Source organism: Anolis sagrei, chromosome 6, assembly GCF_037176765.1.
Source record: "Anolis sagrei isolate rAnoSag1 chromosome 6, rAnoSag1.mat, whole genome shotgun sequence".
In the NCBI taxonomy this organism is placed as follows: domain Eukaryota; kingdom Metazoa; phylum Chordata; class Lepidosauria; order Squamata; family Dactyloidae; genus Anolis; species Anolis sagrei.
Window position 1 is genome coordinate 93,171,508 of NC_090026.1, and position 27,216 is coordinate 93,198,723.

Here is a 27,216-nt window from a genome sequence, read left to right on the forward strand (position 1 = left end):
AAAGTATTTTATCAATTCTTAAAAAGAATGTATGTACCCTTCCTGTCCTGGGGAAGCCTAATTGACATCTGTGTTCTGTTAAGAGCAAACTGTCATGGCACAGAATTGTATAATATGGAAGATCCCCTTACGTGTGCATTTAATTTTATTTTGATTCAGTTATCTACAATCTGAAAATACTATGTAGTCACATCTTGTCCAGTTTTGTTTTCCATGGTTTCAGTTAGCTACAGTCAACTGAGTTCCAAAATTATTATTGGTAAAGGATTTGGTTCTATCCATGATTTCTGCCATACATGGGGATTCTTGCACTGTATCCCCCAGAGATACAGCATTTTACTGTATTATGTGAACCTACAATTATAATATAGAAGAAAAAAAAAGTGATTACTCAATCCAGAGGGATTTCACATTTTGCTATGTTGGAATATTTACTGACAGTGACAGTAACAGATGAATGCCAATGACATCAGGATATGTTACTTATTTAACTAACTTTTGCACTGATGTCTCTACAAATATTAGTGCACTAAAAGAGATGTTTCCACTACTGATATTCTGATGAAGCTTTGTCTTCACTCCCATGGGCAACAAGGATAAATGCACTACAGTAAACAAACAGGACTCAGTTAGAGAATGCAACTGTATATTCCTCCATAACTCAGATAAGTATGGCAGGCTTTTATCTAGTGGGATATCACTATTATATGAGGAGGACCAGGAATAAACCGTATGACTGAGCATTAAATGAGCACTTCACGGCCATCTTAAGAAAAAACAAATATTTAATCAACAAAATCTACCGACCAACAAACTTTACTTAAGTATTTTCTTCATTCTCAAAAACTAAAACTTAACTAAAGCATTTTTGTAGCCAAATTTGTCAATACATATGTCAATACACAAAACAGTCCTAAATGTTTTGTATTTTGTGTTCATATATTAAGAATGTACAAACAAAATAAATTTGTCACATTGCCTAGATACAGAACATGTAGAAATATAGAATCATAAAGTGACACTTTGATACCACAATGCCCATATTTTATTAACTGCAACTAAATGAACATGATGAAAGCATTTGCAAGAGTTCTAAAAAAATATGCAAGAAGTATTGAAACCATGTCATGATAATATACTGCTATACACTGGTGAAGTTTAATTTTTTCTGATCTCGATCTGTTAAAAAGACCGTGTCCCCGTCCCCCGTCCCCCCACAAGGCAGAATTATAAAAAATGTGCTTCAGAAATAGTTTAAAATTCCAACATAAGAAAAAAAGTCCTGAAAAGGCAGAACTGTATTCCTCTGTGTAGTCGACACACTGTCAATACTGAATCAATACTGATTCAAAAATCAGCATGAAAAACAAGGTACCCACATTTAGAATATTAGAAGTTCCAGGTTAGAAGAGATTGCTCACAAGAAGTTGTAGAAGCAGAAGAGAATTGGAGGAAGATAATGAACTTAAGTAACTAGAGTATACAGGGTTGTATTTTTCATGTCAAACATGTTTTGTACACAAGCAAGAAAGGCATTCACTTTCTAACATGCAGATCTATGGCCCTTTAACAGTATATACACAAGAAGAAATATTTATGGATGTTGATCTATTCCAATACAAACAAGGAATGAGAAGGAATGGATATTCCAGACAGAACTACTTCCTGTTTGCCCTAGATTGTGTCCACAAAAGAAAATCAGAGCAAGAGAACAAAATAGTGTAATTTGTATTTATTTATCTGATAAAATAAATGGACTATAAATACAAGCAAAACTTTTGCTTTCACCAGGAATGAGACCTGTGAAATCATGAGTAGCTACCATTCTAAAGTATCCCTGCCTACATTTCCTCATCTTGTATAAAAAGAGGCGTATCAAAGGCAATAGCATATTTATTCTTAAAGCCCGCAAAACTCCTACAGGGATAAGGAAGAGATGTGACATGTACTCTCACCTTTACAAGTCGGTATTTTAGAAGGCAACTGCACTCTGAAAGAAAAACCATACCTCATGAATATGGCAGGAAGGCTATAGTGAAAACAACACAGGACAATATGGTTTTGTGCAAATATAATAAAAAAACTCACCGGATTATCTGCCTATAGCTAGGCACCATTCTAGTTGTGCAATAAAACACAAATGCAAGATAAATAGATGTTCATATATAGATATACCCTGTTAACTCAATATAAATAGGATCTGGAAAATTATGATGTTCATTCAAGTACTTCTTGAACAACTTATTGTTGCAGAACTCCAATCCTGTGATGTAGCTGCATCACTGTAACACAGAAAAAAGCTGTTTGAGCAAACATGTTGCAGTTAATGATAGTTTTGTTTCAAGTCATCTGTACTACCTGAAGAACTTCAGTACTGTCACTTTAAAATGCAGGTAGTATTTTATAATTGTTATTGAAGTGCTCCATGATGTACTTCAGGCAGATTTTGTTTGCTGAAGAAATACACAAGCACACCTGAAAGAGGTTGTTTGTCTTCGGTGCGGATTGGTAAATTCTCAAAATACTTCCAGTCATTAAGAAGGAAAGTGAAAATAAAACTCAAAAAAGCAAATCCAGATTATATATTGGAGATATAAAATAAAGGATTGTATTCTGAATTTGCCAAAGTATTACAAACTAAAACAAAATGAAACACAAGGAGCAAACTATTTTTTTCAGGAGCTCCTTAGAAGGATCTTGGAAGTCTTCAAGTCTCTAGTGTTTCCTCATTTGCTCCACAAGTATCAACAACACAGATTAAGCAGCTAGTCACTGGGAAAGCACGGACTTTTGCGTTGGCTATCCATTTATCCGTTTCAGTGTTATATTCAAGGATGTGCCCCAGGCGACCTACACCTTGAAAACCGGCCAAGACATAAATGATAGACCCTACTGCAGCACACTTGACTGTTACGCCTTTCCATGGCATGGGGGAGACCATCTTCCACTCATTTACTTTAATATCGTAATATTCTACGTTGTCTAATCCACCTTTAAAAAGAAAAACACACAAGTAAGTTTCAAATGCACATTTCTGAAAGGACACACTTTAAAGAGAAAAAACTTCCCCCCAACTGTAAGTAATGTTCTCTAGTCTGATAAATGAAAAACTACAACAGTGTCTTGGGGGGAAAAAGAGTTTGAGAATACGAAATAATACAAATTTCACCTGGATTAAATTTTATATTTTTCAAAGGCTTTCTCTAAGCTTTTTCTGTTCTTCTCACACCTATATTGTGTGAGAACCTATATTGTTTAAATATAGTATCTCAGTATGAACCAGAAATTTTCCCCATGACTTTTCTGTATATTAGTATGTCTCCTCACCTGGCTCCCAAAATGACAGTGTTGGAAGAGACCATCAAACCTCCTGCACCATGCAGGAAAACACAATCAAAGCAACCCCAACAGATGGACATCCAGCCTCTACTTAAGGACCTACAGAGACGGAGACTCCACCACACTCTCAGGTAGCAGCATATTCTACTGTCAAACAGTTCTTATTGTCAGGAATGTATTCCTAATTTTTAAATGGAGTCTTTTTTCCTTCAATTTGAATCCATTGCTTTGTGTCCTAGTCTCTAAAGCAGCAGAAAACAAACTTTCCCCCTTCTCAGTGTGACACCCTTTTAAAATAATTTTGAGATGCCAAACCAGGCACAGTAGATAGTACATTTTACTTCTGACATGGCAGATCTTAGCATCAGGCAGCAGAAATGAATACATACCTAAGCCATTCTGTCCACCCACAGCAAATATTTTGTCTTTCACAAACACCAGCCCATGATTCTTTCGGGCTTCAAGCATCGGACACAGCTCTGTCCACCTGAAATTATTTCAAAATTAAATTCTCAGTTTCATGCTATATGCATTCTTTTCCACTGAGTATCTTCAAGTGATAAAGCTGGTAAGGAGAAAAGTAATAGCTAACTTTATAGATTTCATTTTCCATGGACCAAGTTTAATTAATTTCCTTTACCACTATTTTAAAAAAACCCTACGTTAAATTCACAGGCAAACTTACATAACTGAAATTGTATTAAGTGATTTAGAAAACAAATACAGCCAGTCCTCTGTATCTATGGATTCAACCAGCAATGGTTTGAATATATTTGAAAAAAGTCCAATAGTATGCATTTCTTTTTCCTTCCTTTGCCTAGGTGAAACAGACACTTGTGCCATGAAAGAAAAAGACTCCATCCCCACAGATAATCTCGGAAAAAGTGGAGGGACAACTGTATAACTTAACTCCATTTTCCTGGCTTTTGACTTAATTTCCCTGCAAAAAGTTGTAACTCCATACTAGCACAAAAACATATCCAATGAAGTAATATATCATTAAAATTTTTCTAATCATATTTTATAATGTTTAAAATTTCTTGCTTCTTGTAAAGGAAGAAAACTAGTTTCAGACATCAAAAACTTTTTTCACAATGTTTGCTTCTCTGATCATGTAGAGTAAATAAAAAAAATGAAGAACTCTGAAAAACAGTCTGCGGCAGAAGCTTATAAATCCATACTTACGTTTCTGTTGCTGGATCATAAACTTCACAGGAGTTCAAGACTCTGCCAGAAACATTGTTTCCTAAACTGCCTCCGCATACATAAATCAGGCCGTTTGCCTCTACCATTCCGTGGCTGCACCGCTGTGTCAACATGCTGGGCTTTGTGTGCCAGCTTTCAGTTCTTGTATCATAACATTCAAATAGATATAATGCAGAATTTCCTTTAAATAAAAATGAAAGGGAAATAGATTTAGACAATATTTTTTCAATTTTTTTCATGGACATATCTCTTACAATGCAGTAGTTTTGTCATTCAAAGACAGATCTGCAAATTAATTATACTTTGCAAAACAGCGCTTTCAAGGTGTGTTAGCTTTTTAATTATTCCTGTTTTATCACTCTCCCAAGACACACATGTTCCATTGTTTGAATCACCTTTCTGCAACACTAAGAACTTTACAATCCTGCATGTGATCCAGATACAATAAAACAGTTAACCAAGACATAAAAACAGGGAGCGGCATACTTTATGTCACACTCTTCATTTGCTAGATGCCAGGTGTTCCAAATGTTCTTGCCATCAGCTATTAGGTGAATATCACCCACAAGATGCCAGTACATCCCTTATCCGGAATTTCAAAATTGTTCACAAACTTTGCTTCACGCACAAAATTATTAAAAACCTTTGGGCTATGTGCATAAGGTGTATATGAAACATAAAGTTTAAATTTGTGTCCCTTCTGAAAGATATTTCATTATGTATGTGTGTGTGTGTGTACAAATGCAAGTCTTCCAAATTACAAACATTTCTAGTCCCAAGCATTTTAGGTAAGGGATACTCAGCCTGTACTAATGCTAATTGATATCATATTCCCATAGAAAGTATTCTAAACTCAGAAAGTGCATTTTAATTATATTCCAGAATTTTTAAAGTCTCAGACAGCAATTCTACTGAAAATAGTTTGATTAGCAGTGGTCAACCAAATTAGCAAACATACCACATACCAACTGTATGGCTGAAAGCAGTGCAAAACTACATAGGTAATATATTGTACCAAGGGCAGCTTTGCATCTAATGCATTGAACTAAGAAGCACAAAGGAAGCATACCAAAATGTGACGGATTTTTCTAAGAAATGTATAGGCTTGTATTGCCTATGCCAATTAAATCACAGGTTGACTTATCTGCTACTTTGACACATGACAGCTGGATATGTATTTTCATTCCCTGACAAAATTACACCAAGTAAAACTGACATAGAAGTATCTTTTCTAAAACTATATTAAGCAATATACATTTTTATCAGTAATTTTTAAGATACCTGTCAGAAATTCTGACGCCAGGAATGCTGTTTGTTTTTTTTATACATTTAATGACATTATTAGGGCACCATGTACAACCTCTGTTTTGTTGTATCCCTATAAAAGTGTCTTACCTACTTCTGAACCTCCAGAAGTATAAATTTTTCCCTCTGCTGCACAAGCTGCAAGGCTATCACGAGGAGTTGGAGGCCCCAGTTTGGAATACCAGCTATCTTTCACAACATTGTAGCAGTCCATTCGCTTTATAGGAAAAAGCTGAGAACCACCCAAAATATAAACTACATTGTCCCAGAAAACACAGGCAGCATCCCTTCGCTTTTCAAAGGGACATCGGATGTCTGTCCAGCTGTAATCCTGTATAATAAAAAGAAGGTAAAGAGGTTACACAAGGAATAGCTAATTCTTTATGGTGCAGCATAAACTTTCCTTCCTTTATCCATTTTACCTTCAGAATAACTCAAACATATTATTTATTTATTTATTTATTTATTTAGTACGCTTGTATACCGCCAATATCTCAGCCTAAAACGGCGACTCATTGCGGTTTACAACAACATTAAAACAGCAATATTCCAATTAAAATATAAAACACAAACATATACATTTCACAGTATTGGGCCACCAATACAGACCAATGCATCTCTTAATTTAATCATGATCCTATTTCGTTGTCAGTAATTGCCGGTCCTAGGTCGAAAATTCCTTGCATCGGGTTAACCGAATGCTTGCTCAAACATCCATGTTTTCAGTTTTTTACGAAATACCATCAGTGAAGAGGCTGATCTTATCTCTATAGGGAGGGCATTCCAAAGCCGAGGGGCCACCACAGAAAAGGCCCTATCTCTCGTTCCCGCCAACCGCACCTGTGAAGCAGGCGGGATGGAGAGAAGGGCCTCTCCTGAAGATCTTAGGGTCCTGGTGGGCTGATAGGTTGAGATACGTTCGGATAGATATGTTGGGCCAGAACCGTTTAGGGCTTTAAAGGCCAAAGCCAGCACTTTGAATTGGGTCCGGTAGCTAATCGGCAGCCAGTGGAGCTGGTACAGCAAAGGAGTTGTATGTTCCCTGCGCCCTGCTCCTGTTAGTACCATGGCTGCCGCCCGTTGGACTAGTTGGAGCTTCCGGGCCGTCTTCAAAGGCAACCCCACGTAGAGAGCGTTGCAGTAGTCAAGGCGGGATGTAACCAGAGCGTGGACTACCGTGGCCAAGTCAGACTTCCCAAGGTACGGTCGCAGTTGGCGCACGAGTCTTAACTGTGCGAATGCTCCCCTGGTCACCGCCGAAACCTGGGGATCCAGGCTCAGCGATGAATCCAGGATCACACCCAAACTGCGAACCTGTGTCTTCAGGGGGAGTGCGACCCCGTCTAACACAGGCTGTAACCCTATACCTTGTTCGGCCCTGCGACTAACCAGGAGTACCTCTGTCTTGTCTGGATTCAGTTTCAATTTGTTCGCCCCCATCCAGACCGTCACAGCGGCCAAGCACCGGTTCAGGACTTCGACAGCCTCCTTAGTAGCAGGTGGGAAGGAGTGACAGAGTTGGACATCATCTGCGTACAGATGACACCGCACCCCGAAACTCCGGATGATCTCGCCCAACGGCTTCATGTAGATGTTAAACAACATGGGGGACAGTATTGAACCCTGAGGAACCCCACAAGACAAAGGCTGTGGGGTAGAACAGGAGTCCCCCAGTAACACCTTCTGAGACCGGCCCTCGAGGAATGACCGGAGCCACTGCAAAGCAGTACCTCCGAGTCCCATTCCCGCGAGGCGTCCCAGAAGGATACCGTGGTCGACGGTATCGAAGGCCGCTGAGAGGTCGAGTAGCACCAACAAGGACACACTCCCCCTGTCGAGCTCCCGACGGAGATCATCCACTAAGGCGACCAAGGCTGTCTCAGTACCATGCCCCGGCCTAAAGCCAGACTGTGCCGGATCCAGATAATCCGTGTCTACCAAGAATGCCTAGAGTTGTGAGGCCACCACACGTTCCATGACTTTGCCCAAAAAGGGGAGATTGGAAACAGGCCGATAGTTAACCAATTGAGTGGGGTCCAGTGATGGTTTCTTCAACAGCGGTTTTATCACAGCTTGCTTTAAGCTGGCTGGAAATATGCCTTCCCGAAGGGAGGCATTAACCACCACCTTAACCCACTCGGCCAATCCCCCTCTGGCCTCCTTTAGAAGCCAGGATGGGCAGGGGTCTAGGATGCATGTGGTAGCTCTCATTCCTCCGAGCACCTTGTCCACATCCTCGGTTTGAACCAATTGAAATGAATCCATCAAAATTGGACAAGCAGATGCTCGTGTTACATCCTCAGAGACTGCCGTTAATATGGTGTCCAGTCCAGAGCGGATCAAAGCGACTTTGTCTGCAAAGAACTGAGCAAAAGCTTCACAGCGAGCCGCCGAGTCATCAGGGCACCCATCCTGAATGGTGGGTTTTAACAGGCCTCTGACAACTCGGAACAGTTCAGCCGGACGGTTCTTTGCAGACGCAATAGTGGCCGCAAAGAAAGTTTTCTTTGCGGCTCTTATTGCCGCGGCGTATGACCTTAAAAAGGCCACAAACCGTGTTCGATTTGGCTCGCTCGGATCCGAACGCCACACGCCCTCTAGTTCCCTCTTCTTTCGCTTCAACGCTGCCAGCTCCTCAGTAAACCAAGGAGCTGGTTTAGTTCGGCTACTTGAGAGGGGACGTTCTGGAGCGATCGTGTCTATTGCTCTGGTCATCTCCCCATTCCAGAGAGCGACCAGGGCATCAACAGGATCGCCAACCGAGGTGGCGGGGAATTCCCCAAGAGCCGTCAGGAATCCCTCCGGATCCATAAGCCTCCTGGGGCGGACCATTTTAATAGGTCCTCCACCTCTGCGGAGGTTAGGGGGTGCAGTAAGTCTAAAGCTGACCAGATGGTGGTCGGTCCATGGCAACGGAGAGATGGATAACTCCTCGACACCGCCGCCTTCCTCCCATCCCTGACAGAAAACCAGGTCCAATGTATGTCCAGCACAGTGGGTGGGGCCAGATATTTGTTGGGACAGCCCCATGGTCGCCATGGTAGACATGAAGTCCTGAGCCGCTCCCGTTAGGGCAGCCTCGGCATGGACATTGAAGTCCCCCAGCACAAGTAGCCGTTGGGACTCCAATGCCAGGTCCGAGACTACCCCCGCTAGCTCAGGTAGGGAGACTGTAGTGCAGCGAGGTGGACGGTACACTAGCAGAATCCCTAATCTGTCCCGGTCACCCACCCTCAGGTGGACGCATTCAAAATTTGTTGACTGCGGGATGGGGGTCCTGGTCAGAAGAATGGAATCTCTATAGACTACTGCAACCCCGCCTCCCCGCCCTCCGGATCTCGGTTGGTGCTGCACAGAGAACCCGGGTGGACAGAGCTGGGTCAAATTTACACCTCCCGCTTCATCCAGCCAGGTCTCTGTGATGCACGCCAGATCTGCCCGTTCATCCAGGATTAAATCCTGGATAAGAGTTGTTTTACCGTTGACAGATCTGGCGTTCAACAGCACCACCTTCAATCCGGAGGGACTGCCAACCTGGTTACACCAACTTACCATATCAGGAGACCGATTTGGGATTACTAATGTTGTTCCACGTTCCCTAGGCCGAATTGAAGGTCTCCCTTTCCCGTATCTCCCCTTCCCCACCACGACTTCTATGGGGGCTCCTCGACTAACGGACGCCTCTCCCTCCTCCATGACGCGTTCAACATCCATAATAGTAACCCAAGGATCATTGTAGACTGTTTGATAAAGTACAATTCCAATTTGCCAAGGCTTTACCCTCCAATCGTCTCCTGCTCCTATTATGTTATAATCAAGTCCCCCGGAGCTATTCCATTTCCTTTGTCCCACACATGCAATTAGTAGCCAAGTTAACAATTGCAAGAAGTTAAATAATAGCATGGATAACAGTTGATTATACAGTCAGGGGGTTTGGTTAAAGCTCTTAAAGTGCAATTAGGAATTATGTCAACAATTATGATGGGTTAACAATTAAAATGCAGTGACTAACAATTAATCTCAAGGTGCTTAATGAGATGCGTCATGGAGGCCTAAATTAATTCAACGCTGGATGTATCGAGTCAATTAAAGTGCTAGGGTTGATTAAAGTGTCACAGAGATAAAAAGTTTAAAGTGCTAATAAGATAAAGTGCTAAGATTATGAAGTTACTAAAGTGCTCTGCGCAACCGTACTGAATTTAGTCCGTACAGTTGAAAGGTGGTTGCGTAACCAAAGTTAATTAGCACCATCAAAGAGGTCCATACAATAACAATATCAGCACAATATAAAATAGCGGTCAATACAACCAAAGATGGTCAGCACACTTGAAAAAATGGATTGCAATCAGAAAGGATCAGCGAGGACAAATAGATTAACAGCAATTGACAAACGATCAGCGATAACACAGTTCGTTACAGTCCAAAATTGGATCAGCGAGATGTAAAGATAAAAAAGATAAAAAATTGGTCACAGGTGGCCGAGTTCAGTCTTCCGGGATGTGATGGAGAAACCGGGCACTCAGCAAGAATTAGTGGCCAGGTAGCTGTTGATTAAACCGGCACTATTGCTTGTTGCCCGTCAAGATGGAGTTTATTTAGGGCCTGTGTGTTATGAGGGTCCGCTAAGATTTTAATGAGGCAGACTGGCCCACAAAATGGCGACAGCGTATCAAGCCGGCGAGATGAAGCCCAATGGTGACACAACGCCGCTCCACAGCGACCCAGCCGAAACCCACACCGGGTTGGGCCGAAGCGGAGTCCGCGGAACCGTCGGTCCCTAGGGCCGGCTAGGGCAGCGAGACAGCAGATGTAGGAGGCTCACCACACAGGGCCGAGCAGCCAGCACAGTCAGGGGCGCAGCCACACAAACAATGACGCCGGAAGGTCGTGCCGCAGCAGCCACCACAGCCCTGGCGGCTAGGCAGCCCAGCACCGGCGCGAGGCAACGGGCAGCCAGAGCAGGAAGTCCTGTGGAGTCCCGACGCCACCGCAGACGACCGTGGCAGCGCAAAACAGCTCCCAACCCTCGAGCAACAAGGGAGGCGCCCGGGTCCAGCAGCCGCCGCGTCCAGCAGCCGCAGCCCCCGGTCCCAGCGGCGCCCCGGCCCGGTCTCCCCGCCAATGTCTGCAGCCGAGCCCACAGGGCGTGCAGTCAGCAGAGTCCGAAGGAGGGCAAAGAGGAACTCCAGGGAGAAGGGGAGCCCACCCGGGCCGCCGACAAGCCGCCAGCCAGCGCCACGGCGTCCTCAGCGCTCCAACGAGACGCGACCCGCTCGGACACAGAGGGATGGCGCCCACCAGTCGTCCGGCGGCCACAGTCCCAAGCGGGAACAAACCTGTCCTCCACGCCGAAGCAGGTGGGCACTAGATGAAAATACAGCTCAGGGAGTGGGGGCAGGAGGGAGCGAGATCCTGAGTCCGCACGCTGTAATGGCGGCTGGCCGCTCTACCTCCTCCTCCTTCTTCCAGCTCTTCAAACTCTGCGGACGCCTGTGCTCCTTCAGTTGCTTCCCCAAGGCCACCTACGTGACCCTGGTTTGGCAAAATGATTTAGGAGCGATTTCTGTGGCTCAGTAGCAGGTTTAGTTTGTAAGTTAGCAGTTAAAGTTCTTTCTTCTGCCAGAGCTAGAGTTTTGCTGCTGCTATCGCGCCGCCATCTTCTTGCCATCCTATTTCTTGACAATCTGGATGACGTCCTCGTCCTCCATGGTGTGGTCTTTGCCCACTTTCTGCGGATTGTGCTTCACAGAGGAGCCCCACACTGGCTCAAAGTATTCTAGTGAGTTTCATAACCAAGTGTGTGCTTGGAAGTCTTATTCCAATAATCCAGCCATATACACGTTTGCATTTTTAAAAGTGACAGTATCTATAGTTGTAGATATAAAGATGAAACTGTTGTATTCTGAAGATTTTGCGTTTTGAAGAAACAAGTTTAGAGCAAGTCTGGATTCAGTCCATCATACTGCCTTTACTATTGATTGCCAGTTCATTTATCGTGTAAGTTTACTCAGGATGGAAAGTTTGCTTCGCAGTCTTATTAGCATCAGTAAATGTTACCAAACTGTCAGTTTCAAGTACAAGCCGGATGCTTGTAACTTGGTGACTGCATGTATTCATTCATTTCAGGCATCAGCAATTAAAAGGAGGAACAGAAAGAGGACAAAAGAAGGTAACTGTTAATCTACAATTCCTGACAGTTGTTATATCATTTATGAACTATGATGCATTATTCTAAAAGTTGACAGATTTTACAAATGAAATGCCCTATTCCTTCGATTCTAAGACATACTTTTTCCTGTATAAACATCTCTAAAATTGAGTGCGTCTTAGAATTGTGGGTACTTTTTATATCTATGTATATAATATAAGTCAGTGTTGCTATGCAGCAGAAGGGAGGGCGGTGTATGTACGTGGCAGCATTCTGATGGGCCGACACATTCACAGCTTTCTGATTGGCAGCCATATTCACAGGCCACTACTAGGCCCCAAAAGAGAACGCCATCTTCCGTTTTCAACACTGACCCAAAGAAGGCAGCTTTTGCCAGGGCCTTTGGAAAAGGCATTGTCCTTCAAAGAACCATTATCTTTTTAATGATGCCTTTTTATGCTTATTAACACTTCTAGCCCCCAAACCTCCTATCCCAGCCTCCTCTGACCCTTCTTCTAAATCCTTGAAGGCTGGCTCTGCCCTGCTAGGACCCAAAAGAGGATAGCATCTTCTCTTTTCAACATTGACCCAAAGAAGGCAGCTTTTGGCACACAGAGCCCCTATGATCCTAATGCAGTTTGGAGGAGGGCAGACCATGGATGATGGGACTTACAGTACCTTCACTCACTTCCTCAGCTCACTGCGACCCTCATCCAATGACCACTAAACACCAAACTTGATACACAGAGCCCCCATGATGCACTCTACATCCTGGTGCAGTTTGGAGGAGGGTGGACCATGGATGATGGGACTTGGAGTACATTCATTCACTTCCTGAGACCACTGCAACTCACATCCAATGACTGATCAAGACCGAACTTGGCACACAGAACCCCCATGACCCACACCACATCCTGGTGCAGTTTGGAGGAGGATGGACCATGGATGATGGAACTTGCATATGGGAGTTGTAGTTCACCTGCACCCACTGAACCCAGATGACATTAGATATAGAGTAAAACTGCAACACAGACAAACAATGCCTTTTTCAAATAACCCGGCACTGCCAGGTCCCCAAGTTAGTGTATAAATAAAGCTTTTTTTCTGTTGATTGTACTGAAATTAGTGTGCATTACAATTAATGATGTCCCAGAATGGGAAAAAATGTTAGGCAATAATAGCCTACAGATATGCTGCTGTGGACCAAGAAAAAAAGGTGTGCACAAAGATAAAAAGAGCAGAATGCAGGAATTACAATTAAGAAGAGCAATCTGTAAAACAGGTCGTCATGACAACCAAGATTTTGCTTTCTAACCTACTTTCAATTATTCTCTTAAGAACTAAGAAATGTGCTTCCAAAATATTTAAAGCCTTACCAGAAGACAGTTAAATAATGGTTTGAACACTGCAGTTCTAGCAGATGGGAATAGCTAGAGTAATAAAGTACCGTATTTTCCAGCGTATAAGACAACTGGGCATATAAGACGACCTCCAACTTTTCCAGTTAAAATATAGAGTTTGGGATATACTCGCTGTACAAGACTACCCCTCTTCCAACACGCCATATATATATATATATATATACACACACACACACACACACATACATACACACCATCAGATTTGATTTCAGTATGGTAATTTTCCTATTACCATACCCCTTCTCTGCCGCTCAGATCTCGCGCATGTGCACCTGTGCTGCTTCTCTGCAGTCCTCAGGCGCGAGATCTGAGAAGCAGAGAAAGAGGTACGGTTATAGGATACGAGAGTGGGCCAGATGAGTGAAAGAGGCATGTTTTTCTGGGCACAGCGCCGCTCTATCTCTTTTTCAATACCTCAGGCATCCCGGACGCCTGCAGCTTCCTTTGCCCTTCACTTACACCTTCCTGGTGAGGACTGCGTTCAGTCACTTGTTTCCACGAATCTTGGTGAGTGGATTTTCTTCTACCATACTTGTACAGTGCTGCCCTTGCTGCTTTCATACGGTTGCCGCATATGGCAGGGATGTGGCCACGGCCGTTTTTGAGCTTCTCCTACCATATGCGGCAACCACAGATTCTCCAATCTGGCTCAGAAGTTTCAGCACCTGCTCTATAAGACAACATCCAGTGTATAAGATGACCCCTGACTTTTGAGAAGATTTTCCTGGATTAAAAAGTAGTCTTATACGCTAGAAAATACAGTAATTGGAAAAAGGATCTAATAGTAGAATCAAACTAGCCAGATCACATCAATACCCACTGCTAATTAGGAACAGCAGCCTAGTGGTTTAGGAAAGTCCATAGATCCAAAAAGAATGTGAATTTAAATTAAAGACTGATCAGTTTCTATTTGTGACCTCATTATAATATGCAGAATTTTCCAGTACCGATAAATTCAAGCATTCTCTTTTGCCTGAAAGTATTTGCTAGCTTGTAGATTACACTGGCCAACACACGTTTTGGTGCCTCAAATGTTAGTCTCATTTCTGGGTATATTTGACCTGTTGATTCCAAAAATGGCACTAGTTTTCCCCTATCAGCTCTAGTTTTTGAGAAAAAGAACGTATGTCATATACCACTCCACTCTGCTCATCCATAAAAAAACCCAAGGTATTTTAATGCAGTGTTGAAATTAATATATTTTAAGCATGAAGAAAAAAATAACATTTATTACAGTACATGAAAATCTACTTAGTTCATATCAAAAAAATAATTAAATTTTATATTTAGTTTTATAAATGTAACCATATCTAACAAACTAGAGGTGATGTGGTCTAGCTAATGCAAGTTTCTAAATCAGTACCCCAAATAACCCCAAAACAGCCCTAAAAACTGGGACACAAAGAAAAATGCTTTTGGGGGTTGGGCTGTGTTATCAGTTAATAATATTGCAAAGTTAAAATTCCCCAAAAGCAATAATGAGTGAATATTTTTGTTTCTTCTTTGATTATGAAACACAGCCATGACTCCCTGTATTAATGAAATTTTGAGTTCAGATGCTGATATCCTAGAGATGGAAATGGGGGGAATGGAATACTGCATTTCTACCAATTGCGGTGCCCTTTTTGTACAGAGAAGTAAAAGACTCTTTGGGAGTAGGGCAATATGCCAAATAGCACACTTCTTTCAAGTCCGATCACACCTTCCTTTTGGAAATAGTGGAAGAAAGAGAGTTGAATGAGCTCAGATTTCTTCAGCAAAATGGAACTCCTTCCTTCAAGTGATCCCATCAATGGATTGACCTTTGTCCTTCTAAAGTTAAATGGAAGGAGATCAACTTCATTTGGAAAACAGGCTTTCCTATTATTTTTTACTTGTTTTTTCCATGTGAACTTCCTAAATTTTTTTTGACACTGATCAACTATTTTTGTAGATTATTATGTAAAATAGACGCCAAATCCTAGCAAGAATGAAACATGTGTATCTATAAGAAATAAACATTTCAGTTGCTATAGAAACCTCAAAACATCCTTGCCCATTAGAAAACTGTCCATCCTTCTCATTCAACAAAGTTCTAATCTGCTCCATGCAATAGCTACATATATATATATATATGAAAGAGATTATGTAATTTACAATACCCTCTATGTTAGCAACAGTCACAGTTGCTTCACTTGTTTGAAAGTGAAGCCAATGCTGTCCCAAGAGCATTAGGTAGGCACACCGGTTCGAATCTGGGGAGTGGTGTGAGTTCCCACTGTTAGCCCCAGCTTCTTCCAACCTATTTTAAAAACATGCAGTTTAAAAACATGCAAATGTGAGTAGATCAGTAGATACTGCCAAGGCGGGAAGGTATTGGCGCTCCATACAGTCATGCCAGCCACATGACCCAGGAGACATCTAAGGACAATGCTGGCTCTTTGGCTTAGAAATGGAGATAAGCACTGCCCCCCAGAGTCGGACATGACTACACAATGTCATGGGGAAACCTTTACCTTTACGCCCCCCCCCCCCCCCATATATATACCTATATAGAAAAGAGATGCAACACACCACAGAAGGACAAGGACTATATTTAATCTACAAAGACCACATGCCATCTATTCAAATAATTGAAGAAAAGGCATTACCTTTGGATTAAAATAGCGACATGATTGTGGCTGTGACCCTCCAAACAAGGCAATGCGATAATCGTGTTTTTTCCTTCGTGGGCGAGTCCCATCCACCAATTCTTCTCTGTCCTCTGGAGAAAGTAGATGGTATCTCATTCCACCTAAACCCAAGGAAGCACACATTAATTCTGTGTAGCTCAAAGGGAAATCTATTCCCAAGGTATGGATGAACAATAAGACAAGGAAAAACAAGGAATAATTACTACTTTCTATTCATTAAAAGATATGTACAGTCTATCAAATACAGCAAAAATGTCACAACAGTTTCATATGGCATTCGGTACCTTTTAGAAATATATTTTTCAGTACGTAACTGATATGTATGTACAAGAGTAATACAAACTAGCTGTCATGGAATAAATATCTCAGATGGTAATCATATGAAAGCCACGTCATCAAGCATGTTGGAAAAACATAGATATCCATATGCATTCATAAGAGCCCAGCACTTATAGCATACCACAGATGGTTCAAGCCAAGATTACGAGATGGAAATGTGTCCCTTTATCCATAACTTTAAATTTTCAAGGGATTTCATGAAGTGTATTCAATACTTTCAAATTTGTCACCCACCATGTATTGAGAGGAGGGACAATGTTAAGAGTGGATGGATAAAATCTCCAAGGCTATTTCTAAGGCTTTCCGCATATCCCTATGATCACCATAGTGGCTTCTGCTAAATATTCCCCATATTCTCTAGTGGCCATAGGGGACAATTTTGCCATATCCTCATGATGTTGTTTTAGGATCAGAAGATGCTCCCCTCAAAAAGTATTAAACCTCAAGAAATAGAACATTAAAGTTGTCCAGACAATTTTGATTCAGTTCAGCTTCTTGACCAATTGAAACAGCATCCAATATTCTGAAATGGAACATTTCTATCATGTTTAACCTGCGAGCGATTTTGGGTCCCAATCTTAGCAAAAACATAGGATGATAATATTCTAAAAGAACGTTATACAGTATCTTAAAATAAATCTTGCAAAACTTACTAATAACCATTTTGAGGCATTCTGGATTGTCCTGGATAAGTGGCTCAGCCTGTACGGTTTTACTGAGGAAATTCTTTGAAATTAATGGAAACCTGACTTTTGCTAGAATGTCAACCATGTAGGGCTGACGGTTTGGTTCATCGTATTTCAGCCACCTGACAGCAGCATCATAAACCTGGAAGAAGAAGTTTGTATGAGAAACAAGAAAACCAGTTGGTATGGCTACAGGGAGAGAACAACCCCCTGTTGCAGAAGCTCCACTGGCTGCCAGTCTGTTTTTGCAATTCAAAGTGCTGGTTATGACCTTTAAAGCCCTAAACGGTTCGGGTCCAGGCTATTTGGCTGACAGCATCCCCTTGGACGAACTTGCCAGGCCCTGAGATTTTCAGGAGAGGCCCTTCTCTCAGTCCCACCTCCATCTCAAGATCGGTTGGTGGGGAAAAGAGAACGGAGCTTCTCTGTGTCTGCCCCACAACTCTGGAACTCTCTGCCCAGGGAAACCAGAATGGCTCTGTCCCTGCTGTCCTTCTGAGGGCAGGATAAAACCTTTTTTTACTAAGACAGGCTTTTAAAGGAAGTCTTAAATATTAATTCAAGGGCTGCAGTAGTTTTTAACTTTGAATATGTTTTGATGGATTTAAACTGATTTTTTTAGTGCTGTGTGTGTTTAATTCTGATTTAATGTTTGCATATTGTATATTTTAAATTTTATACTAATGCTATTATGTCAAGCCAGTTTGAGTCCCCTTTGGGGAGATAAAGTGGAGTATAAATAAATACATATAAATAATAATAATAATAATAATAGTAATAATAGTAATAATAATAGGAACAGCTGCTTTACCTGAAAGTCCCATCATTGACAATGTCAGTCATAACCCAGCTGAGCCACAACTAAGAATATTAACAACTAATTTACAAACAATGATGGTTACACAGCGAATGCATTTATGCAAATTGTCTTGAAATAATTCAAGGGTTGACACTAATTTTTATTAAGGCTATGGGTAACTGTGCAGTTGGGATTTTTGGCAACAAAACCATGTTTTAAGGAAGGTCTTGAGCATCTGGGCAAAAAATGCCTCAAGGACAGGGCTCGAAAAAGTTGTGAGACATGACCTATGAGCTACATTTAAAATTTAGTCATACCATTTTCAGTTACTAAAAATATTTAGTCCTCACCTCCCAGCCCATGCACTGAACAATATCAGAATAGTTCCAACTCTTTTTTTCACTGAGAAATTTGAAGAACTTCTCTGAACAACTAAATATAGTAATATATCCCAGATAACCAGAGCTAAACAATATTCATTGTAGCAAGCACCACAATACAAATCTGGATTATTTAACTTCAGCTACTAAGAATAAATCATGCCACACACTTGATCCGTAAACTTTGATTCAGCATTTCACAGGTGCAAACATATATATTCACAAACATGCTCAAGTTCTTGTTTATTATTTTTTATGAACTACAGCTTCTCGTGTCACATTGTTTTTACTTTACTGATCTTCAAAACAATACAAGAATATAATAATAATAATAATAATAATAATAATAATAATACCTGCCTCTCCTAGTAGCTCAAAAGAAAGAGAATAAGAAATAAGAGACCTCAATGGGGGTACCAAATTTGTTTATATATTTTCTTGCATTCTAGCCTCCATATGAAATATTTCATACAGCTTAGATATGTGTTACAGTAATACTCCTAAAGAACCTCATTCCTTTTCTAAACTATAAGCATAAAACTGAAATCGATGGATTCTTACCTGATCTTCTGCTCTCACAGTAAGTGTATCCTGGTTCAGGAGATGTGTCACACGTTTCACATCTAGCTGCAGAAATTCATCTGTTTTGTAAACCTCTGTAAAGTGCTGATGGATAAAATCATCTGCAGTTGCCTTCAGTTCCGGACAATCAAGACATTCAGCTAACACACTTATTCCTAGTGCAGGATGAAAATTGTTAATTTGCAATGTATGCTGTTATAGATATATAGGAGAAGCAGCACTAGGTTGATATTTAAATTTTAAAAAATATCATTGAGACAGCAGTAATAGGTTGGAATACCACCAAGGTTACTGCATAATTTTCACCAGCATAACAATCTGAGCAAAACTAAGGCACTTTCTGGAGCAATGGGAGACAAAGCCAGAGTACGATATTTTCTCTCCCGAACAAGGAAAGAAGATTATGTTCATCATATAGATAACCCACAGACATTTTCTACCTTGTTGCTATGGTCCACCTATAATACAGCTATCACTTATGGCACTTTAATAACATGATAGATATCAATGTAGCCACAGTCTGTTTCAGTTTTATTCTACATTATTTGACATACATTTTTACACATTCCAGGCCCTTTTATCATATGCATGGAATGTAACTTCAATTGGCTGTTATATATACTCAAGAATGCAAACACAGAGGGTTACAGCAGGTAGTAATTTTAAGAGTCAGTTAACAATTGTTGAGAAATATAATAAAGGCAGCTGAACTTTATCTTCTGAAGTTTGATTAGAGATTACAGCTTCTTATCTCCATATGTATTTACTTGGTCATGGATATAGATTTGCTTCATTGACCACTACTTAGACAATTTTCTTGACTCACTTTTGCAATTCTATTTCCTCCGGCCTTAATGAGACATTAAACTCTATCGCCTAAACAAGACTGGTAATAAACTATTAATCACCACACATATTCATCTATGCTAGGATATACTTTTCACCTTTCAACACCTGCTAATTCTTAAACATGTTGTTATGATGATGCCTTTTAAACTGACATTAACCTGATCCCCATTGACTTCCATCAACTAAAACTACATCCCATGCACACCATGAGGTGGACTGCAATGTATGAAGGCTTATTCCAAATCAAAATTGCTACTCTATGAAATGCTATAAGATTCATAGAATCATAGAATAACAGAGTTGAAGGAGACCACATGGGCCATCCAATCCAACCCCCTGCCATGCAAGAAAAGCACAAAGTACCCCTGACAGATGGCCATCCAGCCTCTGTTTAAAATCTTCCAAGGAAGGAGCTTCCATCACACTACAAGGCAGAATTCCACTCCTTAATAGCCCATACCATCAGAAAACTCTTCCTAATGTTCAGGTGGAATCTCCTTTCCTGTAATTTGAACTCATTGCTCCGAGTCTCAGTCTCCAAGGCAGCAGAAAACAAGCCGGTTCCCTCTTCCTTATGACACCCTTTCACATATTTATACATGGCTATAATGTCTCCTCTCAATGTTCTCTTTTGCAGACTAAACACACCCGCTTCCTAAGATGCTCCTCATAGGGCATAGTCTAGACCTTCATTTTGTTAGTTTTGGCCCAGCTTTCTAATCTGTTAAGGTCATTTTGAATTTTGATTCTGTCCTCTGGAGTATTAACTATCCCTCCTAATTTGGTGTCATCTGCAAACTTGATAAGTATGAATGTATTGTCGAAGTATTGATAAGTATGCCTTCTAAATCTTCATCCAAGTCATTAATAAAAATATTGAACAGTACTGGGCCCAGGACTGAACCCTGCGGCACTCCACTAGTCACAGAATGAAGAGGACTCTGTTTCATTATGTACACAAGAGCAAAAATTGACCAATTTTTTGCTTTCCTAATCCCAACAATTGTGAGACACTATAATAAGGGGATAGTAACTCAGGCTTTCTATCCCAGTGACTTATTAAAAAACAGGTCAAACAGAAAATAAAATAAAATTGGCCTGCTTTACATTTAATTATAGTGTATTAAAGAAAGGCCAGCATAATTTCTAATTGTGCCAGCAGCTGTGATTTTACAAGGTTATGTAGGGAAGCAGCAAGTATCTAAGATGCTGTCTTTTTAACTAGCCTATGAAGGGAAGTAACCAATAACTTCTTACACAAGCAGTTCCCTGCTTTCTTTATAATACAGTGGACCAATTTAGAGACTCTATTAGGTTTAAACAGGGCTAGATAAACGTATCTCCACATCAATGCTTTGAAACATTCATGACACAACTATGTTTCCAGAGCTTGATGGGGTGTTTTTCTCTGGATATATGTATTTATTTATTTATTTATTTGCTATACTTGTATACCGCTGTTTCTCAGCCTAGCCGGCGACTCAACGCGGTTTACAACAAAATATAACAATCAACAGTATACAGTTTAAAACCATAAAAACATAATACACAATTCATATATCAATAACAATCCAATTCATCTCCTAACTATATATGAGATTTGACATGCATAACTATAAACATATTAAAATACTGTAACCCCAAACAAAATGTATTTAGAAGCGATACATTGATGATAACAGTAAACTGCCTCACCAAGACAATTTGAAGCATCAACTTGCTCTTTCAAGAAGTCCACACACATTTTTTTCACAGGTTCAATTTGATATTGATTTGCTGCATCTAACAATGACTGGACGTTGTTGCTGTTTACGGAAATTCTGAAACAAACAAGACAATTTTATCAAAAAGGAAACAATTAAACAAGAATTGGTATTAATTGTGTCCAGATCAGTGTTATGCTAACATATTTTAAGTATTTATTCTTAACTGCAGTAGCGGAACCTCTGGAACAATTTTAATAGAACCTGGAACTATGGGGTTTGCCTACATGTGGGTACATTTTTTCACAAAACAATTAAAAACATTAAACGTCACTGTAATAAAACCAACTATCACCAACAGAAGCAGGATACAATTTACTACCAAGAAAACAATGGAAAAATTAATGAAATATTACAAATCTGAGTGAATGAAAATACATTTAATACTTCAAGCTGAAGGATGTGGGGGAAGGTTAAAGACCCTACTGAGTGAAAGCAAAAGTGCTTATGAGCTCAATCACATCCATCCCTACACTACTTTAAAATCAAAATCTGGGAGGTTAGGTGATACAGAATCGCACATAATATACATAAACCAATATGCCAACATATCTATGTCTGTCGAAGCTCTAGGTGCAAAGATTCAGTTGTAGGGATCAGTGAGAAAGCAAACCACATCTCCCATTCATTGTTATTCAATCATCATTAAATATAAAGCCTCTTATAAGTCCAATATCTATTTAGAGCTTCAGTGTAGCTCACTTTCAAGTAAGTGTACACAGGAGAGATGATATGCAGCCTTACTTATTCCTGAGAGAGCTTAACTACAATAGCTGTCTTAATATTTTATTATGCTCTGATTGATAATCCCCACAGAGACCCAATTACATAGGAGTCTTAGAAGTCCAATCTGTCTGATCATTTCTGGCAACTCAGCCTCTCCAGTCTTGTCTGGTGGGCCTCAAGCCACACATGCAAATACGCACACAGGACTCCCAGTCTAGGCACTGTATTGTTCACCTATTTTAATATGTAGCATATAGTATGTTGCAAATAAAACTCATGCTGAGATCTAATACTGGGCTGATAAAATTTTAAACTGATAATCAAATGATTTTTATTTTTCTGCAACTGACAGATATTAAGACCTTAATATTTAGGTATTATAAACAAACCTACCTTGCAGTATAAGCAAATTCCACAAGCTGCTCAATAATGTCAGGCTCAGCATCTTTTAATTCCACTTCAAAAGATTTTGATTCAATCATATTTGCTGCAATTAGATATATAGAATTTGCCGTCAATTACAACTCTTTGCTTGCTCTAAGAATTTAGCTGAAGAAAACAAAATCAGCAGGAAAAGTGTGGAAGGGAACAGGGCCAGTTCCCTAGCCAAAACAATAAATGGAAACACTTCCATTGGCACTTAAGCCAGGGATCTGACGACATCAATAATTCAGCAATGCTCTCTGGCATCACTTTGTCCATGGAGGATTTTGGGTGCTGAATCTGTCTCTTGATTCAATTTATGCCTCAACATCCATTCTAAAAAGTTCAGCAGTTAGACATTCAACCACTCTGTGCTACCAATTTACACCTAGTCTGAATACTGGTTTAGTAACACAATGAAAGAAAAGTTTGGTTGTAGACTGATGAACAAAATTTTTGAAACCGATTATTTTCTTCCTCGAAGGCTTGTGTCAGTACATGGCATCTTTTTTAAAACCTACTAGAAAGCTGATTAAGAAGACTTACTGGTAAACATTAAGTTGAAGAAGTGACTGGCTGAAGCAAGGACAACACGATGAGCTGGGATTTTTCTTTCCTGGACCATGAGAATGACATCACAGAGGGTTTTCTTAAACAAAGAAGACACAATTACAATATATAAATGTTTCGGATATCTGTAAGACTTTAATTTACTCTTCTAAGCCAGCTTTTAGCGGGTGTTGTCTCACACACAACCAGATACGAAGCAAAAACCTGCTGAAATTCCTCCTGTTGTCCTGCTTCTGACCCAAGGCAATTCTATCCCAGAGTTTTCCTAGCAAGATTTGCTCAGAAGATTGCCTTTCTCTCCTCCTGAGGCAGAAGAGTGTGCCTTGCCCAAGGTCATCCAGTTGATTTCATGACTGAACAGGGATCTGAATCCTGGTCTCCAGACCCATAATCCAATGTTCAAACCAATACACCAAACTGGCTCTTTCTTCTACACAACTGTTAAATGTATTCAACCTTAGCCCCTACATCATATAAGAATCACCACTCTAAAACAACTTTCTAAAGAACTGTTAAGCTGTTTTGAATTTCAAAATACTCCAAAATCAACCATATGAGTGCTTTATAATTGTTCGATGTACACACATTTTGTTTCAGAGGCATCAAAATATTGTACAAAATAACTTCGAGGCACTGTGTGTAAGCAGTATATGAAACATAAATGATATTTTGTGCTTAGAGTGTGTGCATACATTGGGCTCTTGTACCCACTACAGGTTGGTTCCAGGATCACCATGTTGAGAAGTTGTAGTGTTTCCAGAGGAAGGCGATTAAAATGATCAAGAGTCTGGAGACCAAGCCCTATGAGGAGCGGCTTAAAGAGATGGGCATGTTTAGCCTGAAGGAGAGAAGACTGAGAGGAGACCTGATAGCCATGTATAAATATGTGAGAGAAAGTCATAGGGAGGAGGGAGCAAGCTTGTTTTCTCCTTCCCTGGAGACTAGGATGCGGAACAATGGCTTCAAACTACAAGAAAGGAGATTCCACCTGAACATTAGGAAGAACTTCCTGACTGTGAGAGCCGTTCAGCAGTGGAACTCTCTGCCCCAGAGTGTGGTGGAGGCTCCTTCTTTGGAAGCTTTTAAATCAGTGTTTCTCAACCTGGAGGTCGGGACCCCTGTGGAGCTCACGAGGGGGCGTCAGAGGGGTCGCCAAAGAGCATCAGAAAACACAGTATTTTCCGTTGGTCATGGGAGTTCTGTGTGGCAAGTTTGGACCAATTCTATCGTTGGTGGGGTTCAGAATGCTTTTTGAAGGTAGGTGAACTATAAATCCCAGCAACCACAACAACCAAATGTCAAGTCAATTTTCTCCAAACTCCACCAGTGTTCACATTTGGGCATATTGAGTATTCATGCCAAGTTTGGTCTAGATCCATCATTGTTTGAGCCCACAATGCTCTCTGGATGTAGGCGAACTACAACTCCAAAACTCAAGGTCAATGCCTACCATAACCTGCCAATATTTCCTGCTGGTCATGGGAGTTCTGTGTTCCAAGTTTGGTTCAATTCCATTGTTGGTGGAGTTCAGAATGCTCTTTGATTGGAGGTGAACTATAAATCCCATCAACTACAACTTCCAAATGACAAAATCAATCCTCCCCAACGCCATCAGTATTCAAATTTGGGTATATGGGGTATTTGTGCCAAATTTGGTCCAGTGAATAAAAATACATCCTGCATATCAGATATTTACATTATTTATTTATTTATTTATTTATTTACTTACAGCATTTTATGCCGCCCTTCTCACCCCGAAGGGGACTCAGAGCGGCTTACAAGATATATTTTCATACAATATATTATATTATAAGCATAGTACAATATCAGTACTATATATTACTCTATTGCACTATACCATAATATTGTAATATTATTAGTAATATTACATGTAATGTAAATATATAATTATAATTATAATGTTGTATTATTATAACTAGTATTATATTGTATTACATTATAATATTATAAATGTTATATGTATATACAATTTACTATATAATATTATTAGTAAAGACAAGATGGAACTGTCTTCCCTACATTACAGTTCTTAACAGCTGTAAATTACAGTTTAGAAGTAGCAAGGAAAATAATTGGATGGTTGGGGGGTCACCACAACAGGAAGAACTATATTAACGGGCCACGACCTTAGGAAAGTTGCGAACCACTGTTTTAAATAGAGGCTGGATGGCCATCTGTCAGGGGTGCTTTGAATGCAATTTTCCTGCTTCTTGGCAGGAGGTTGGACTGGATGGCCCATGAGGTCTCTTCCAACTCTATGATTGTATGAGGCACCAACTATGAGAAGAGAAGGCTAAAACCCTTGTCAAACTACAGCTCCCATGATTCCATGGCTGGGAGTCTTGGTATTAAGCTGCATTAGATCTACAACAGGCATGGGCAAGGTTGGGCCTTCCAGGTATTTTGGACTTCAACTCCCATCATTCCTAACTGCCTCGGGCCCCTTCCTTTTCCCCCTCAGCCGCTTAAGCGGCTGAGGGGGAAAAGGAAGGGTCCTGAGGCTGTTAGGAATGATGGGAATTGAAGTCCAAAACACCTGGAAGGCCCAACTTTGCTCAAAATCTACACCCTTGGGATGGAGAGCAGTGTGCGTAATGTCCACAGGTGAGGGAAGGCCTCCTTCGCCCTCCCAGCCCCTTCCCTTACTTGCTTCCTCATGGCATTCATGACGCCCATGAAGCTGGCCAGCAACTTAGCCTCCTCCCGAGCGGCCAGTTTCTTCTCCGTCTTCTTCTTGTTGCCTTTTTCCGACGCCGAGGCCGCCATGCTCCTGCCTCCCCCTTTCCGCTGCTACTCCTTCTCCGTCGCCTCTCTTCCGCCTCAAGGAAAGGCCGGCGAGGGAATCATAAGGCGACCCACTCCGCTGCTGCGCCCACCTCAGACTGAGAGGACCCCCTTTGCCGTTGCAGACAGCTCTCTCCTGATTGGTCGAGGGGAGCCTGCGGCGGAGGCGGGGCGTGTTGTTTGGAGCGCCCGCCTCCGCCACGGGCCCACGTGAGCCAATCAGGAGGAGGCTCGTGACGCCGCCGTCCAATAAGAGGACGCACAGGCGCCACCCCCCCTTCTGCCCGCCTCCTCGCTGGCGGAGATTCTAAAAGCGTTGGACGGAGTGAGGAAAGGACGGATGGTAAACAAAGAAGGGCCCGGCGTTCGGTGACGTCACGTGCCGACAGCTGAGACAATAGAAACATGCAAACTCCGCCTGTTTTGGCTGGGTGCCAAGTGTTTGTATACAAATACTGGGCAATGGGCTCCCACAAAGACAATGCGATATTATACTATACTATATTATACTATATTATACAATATTATATTATACAATATAATACAATATATTATATTATATTATATTATATTATATTATATTATTATATTATACTAGCTGTCTCCTGCCACGTGTTGCTGTGGCCCAGTCTGTGTATATGTGTTTTGTGTGTATACACACATTTAAGTGAGTATAGCTAGGGAAAGCACGCCTGTTGTTTTTAAGCATAGCAGTAACTGTGAGGAAACTTTATAACATGTTTGAACATGTGGGAGGCGTTTTGATTATACTCTATCGTAAAAATTCTCCAATTTTAATAGTTTTAGTTAAAACTATGTGAACTCCAAAACTTTGAAATAGTTCCATGTTCACGATAATTCAGTTGGAGGAATATTTCTTGTTTTATTTATTTTATTTACAGCTTTTATATTCCGCCCTTCTCACCCCACAGGGGACTCCGGGGCGGATTACAGTGTACACATAGATGAATCATAGAATCAAAGAGTTGGAAGAGACCTCATGGGCCATCCAGTCCAACCCCCTACCAAGAAGCAGGAATATTGCATTCAAATCACCCCTGACAGATGGCCATCCAGCCTCTGTTTAAAAGCTTCCAAAGAAGGAGACTTCACCACACTCCGGAGCAGAGAGTTCCACTGCTGAACGGCTCTCACAGTCAGGAAGTTCTTCCTCGTGTTCAGATGGAATCTCCTCTCTTGTAG

At 40.9% G+C, this 27,216-nt stretch overlaps 1 protein-coding gene across 1 annotated transcript; it reads right to left on the minus strand.

The window, feature by feature from the left end:
- Positions 1–767: 767 nt before the first annotated feature.
- Positions 768–26,172, minus strand: KLHL7 (kelch like family member 7). Its single transcript, XM_067470263.1, has 11 exons — positions 25,876–26,172; positions 23,185–23,287; positions 22,609–22,702; positions 21,422–21,546; positions 18,857–19,032; positions 17,084–17,258; positions 16,050–16,192; positions 5,941–6,181; positions 4,525–4,726; positions 3,729–3,826; positions 768–2,991 (listed from the first exon to the last, which is right to left on the minus strand). The coding sequence occupies exons 1-11, from the start codon at positions 25,993–25,995 to the stop codon at positions 2,708–2,710; spliced, it is 1,761 nt and encodes a 586-aa protein (XP_067326364.1). The 5' UTR covers positions 25,996–26,172; the 3' UTR covers positions 768–2,707.
- Between the last annotated feature and the right edge of the window lie 1,044 nt (positions 26,173–27,216).

Bases quoted from the DNA above. Each gene is read 5' to 3' on its own strand.
- KLHL7 (XM_067470263.1), bottom strand. From the start codon at position 25,995: ATGGCGGCCTCGGCGTCGGAAAAAGGCAACAAGAAGAAGACGGAGAAG. The intron at 21,547-22,608 runs GTAGGTTTGTTT...TGTTTGTTTCAG, and splicing joins GAATTTGCTTATACTGCAAG to AATTTCCGTAAACAGCAACA. The intron at 2,992-3,728 runs GTATGTATTCAT...TTCTTTTTAAAG, and splicing joins GGGTGGACAGAATGGCTTAG to GTGGATTAGACAACGTAGAA.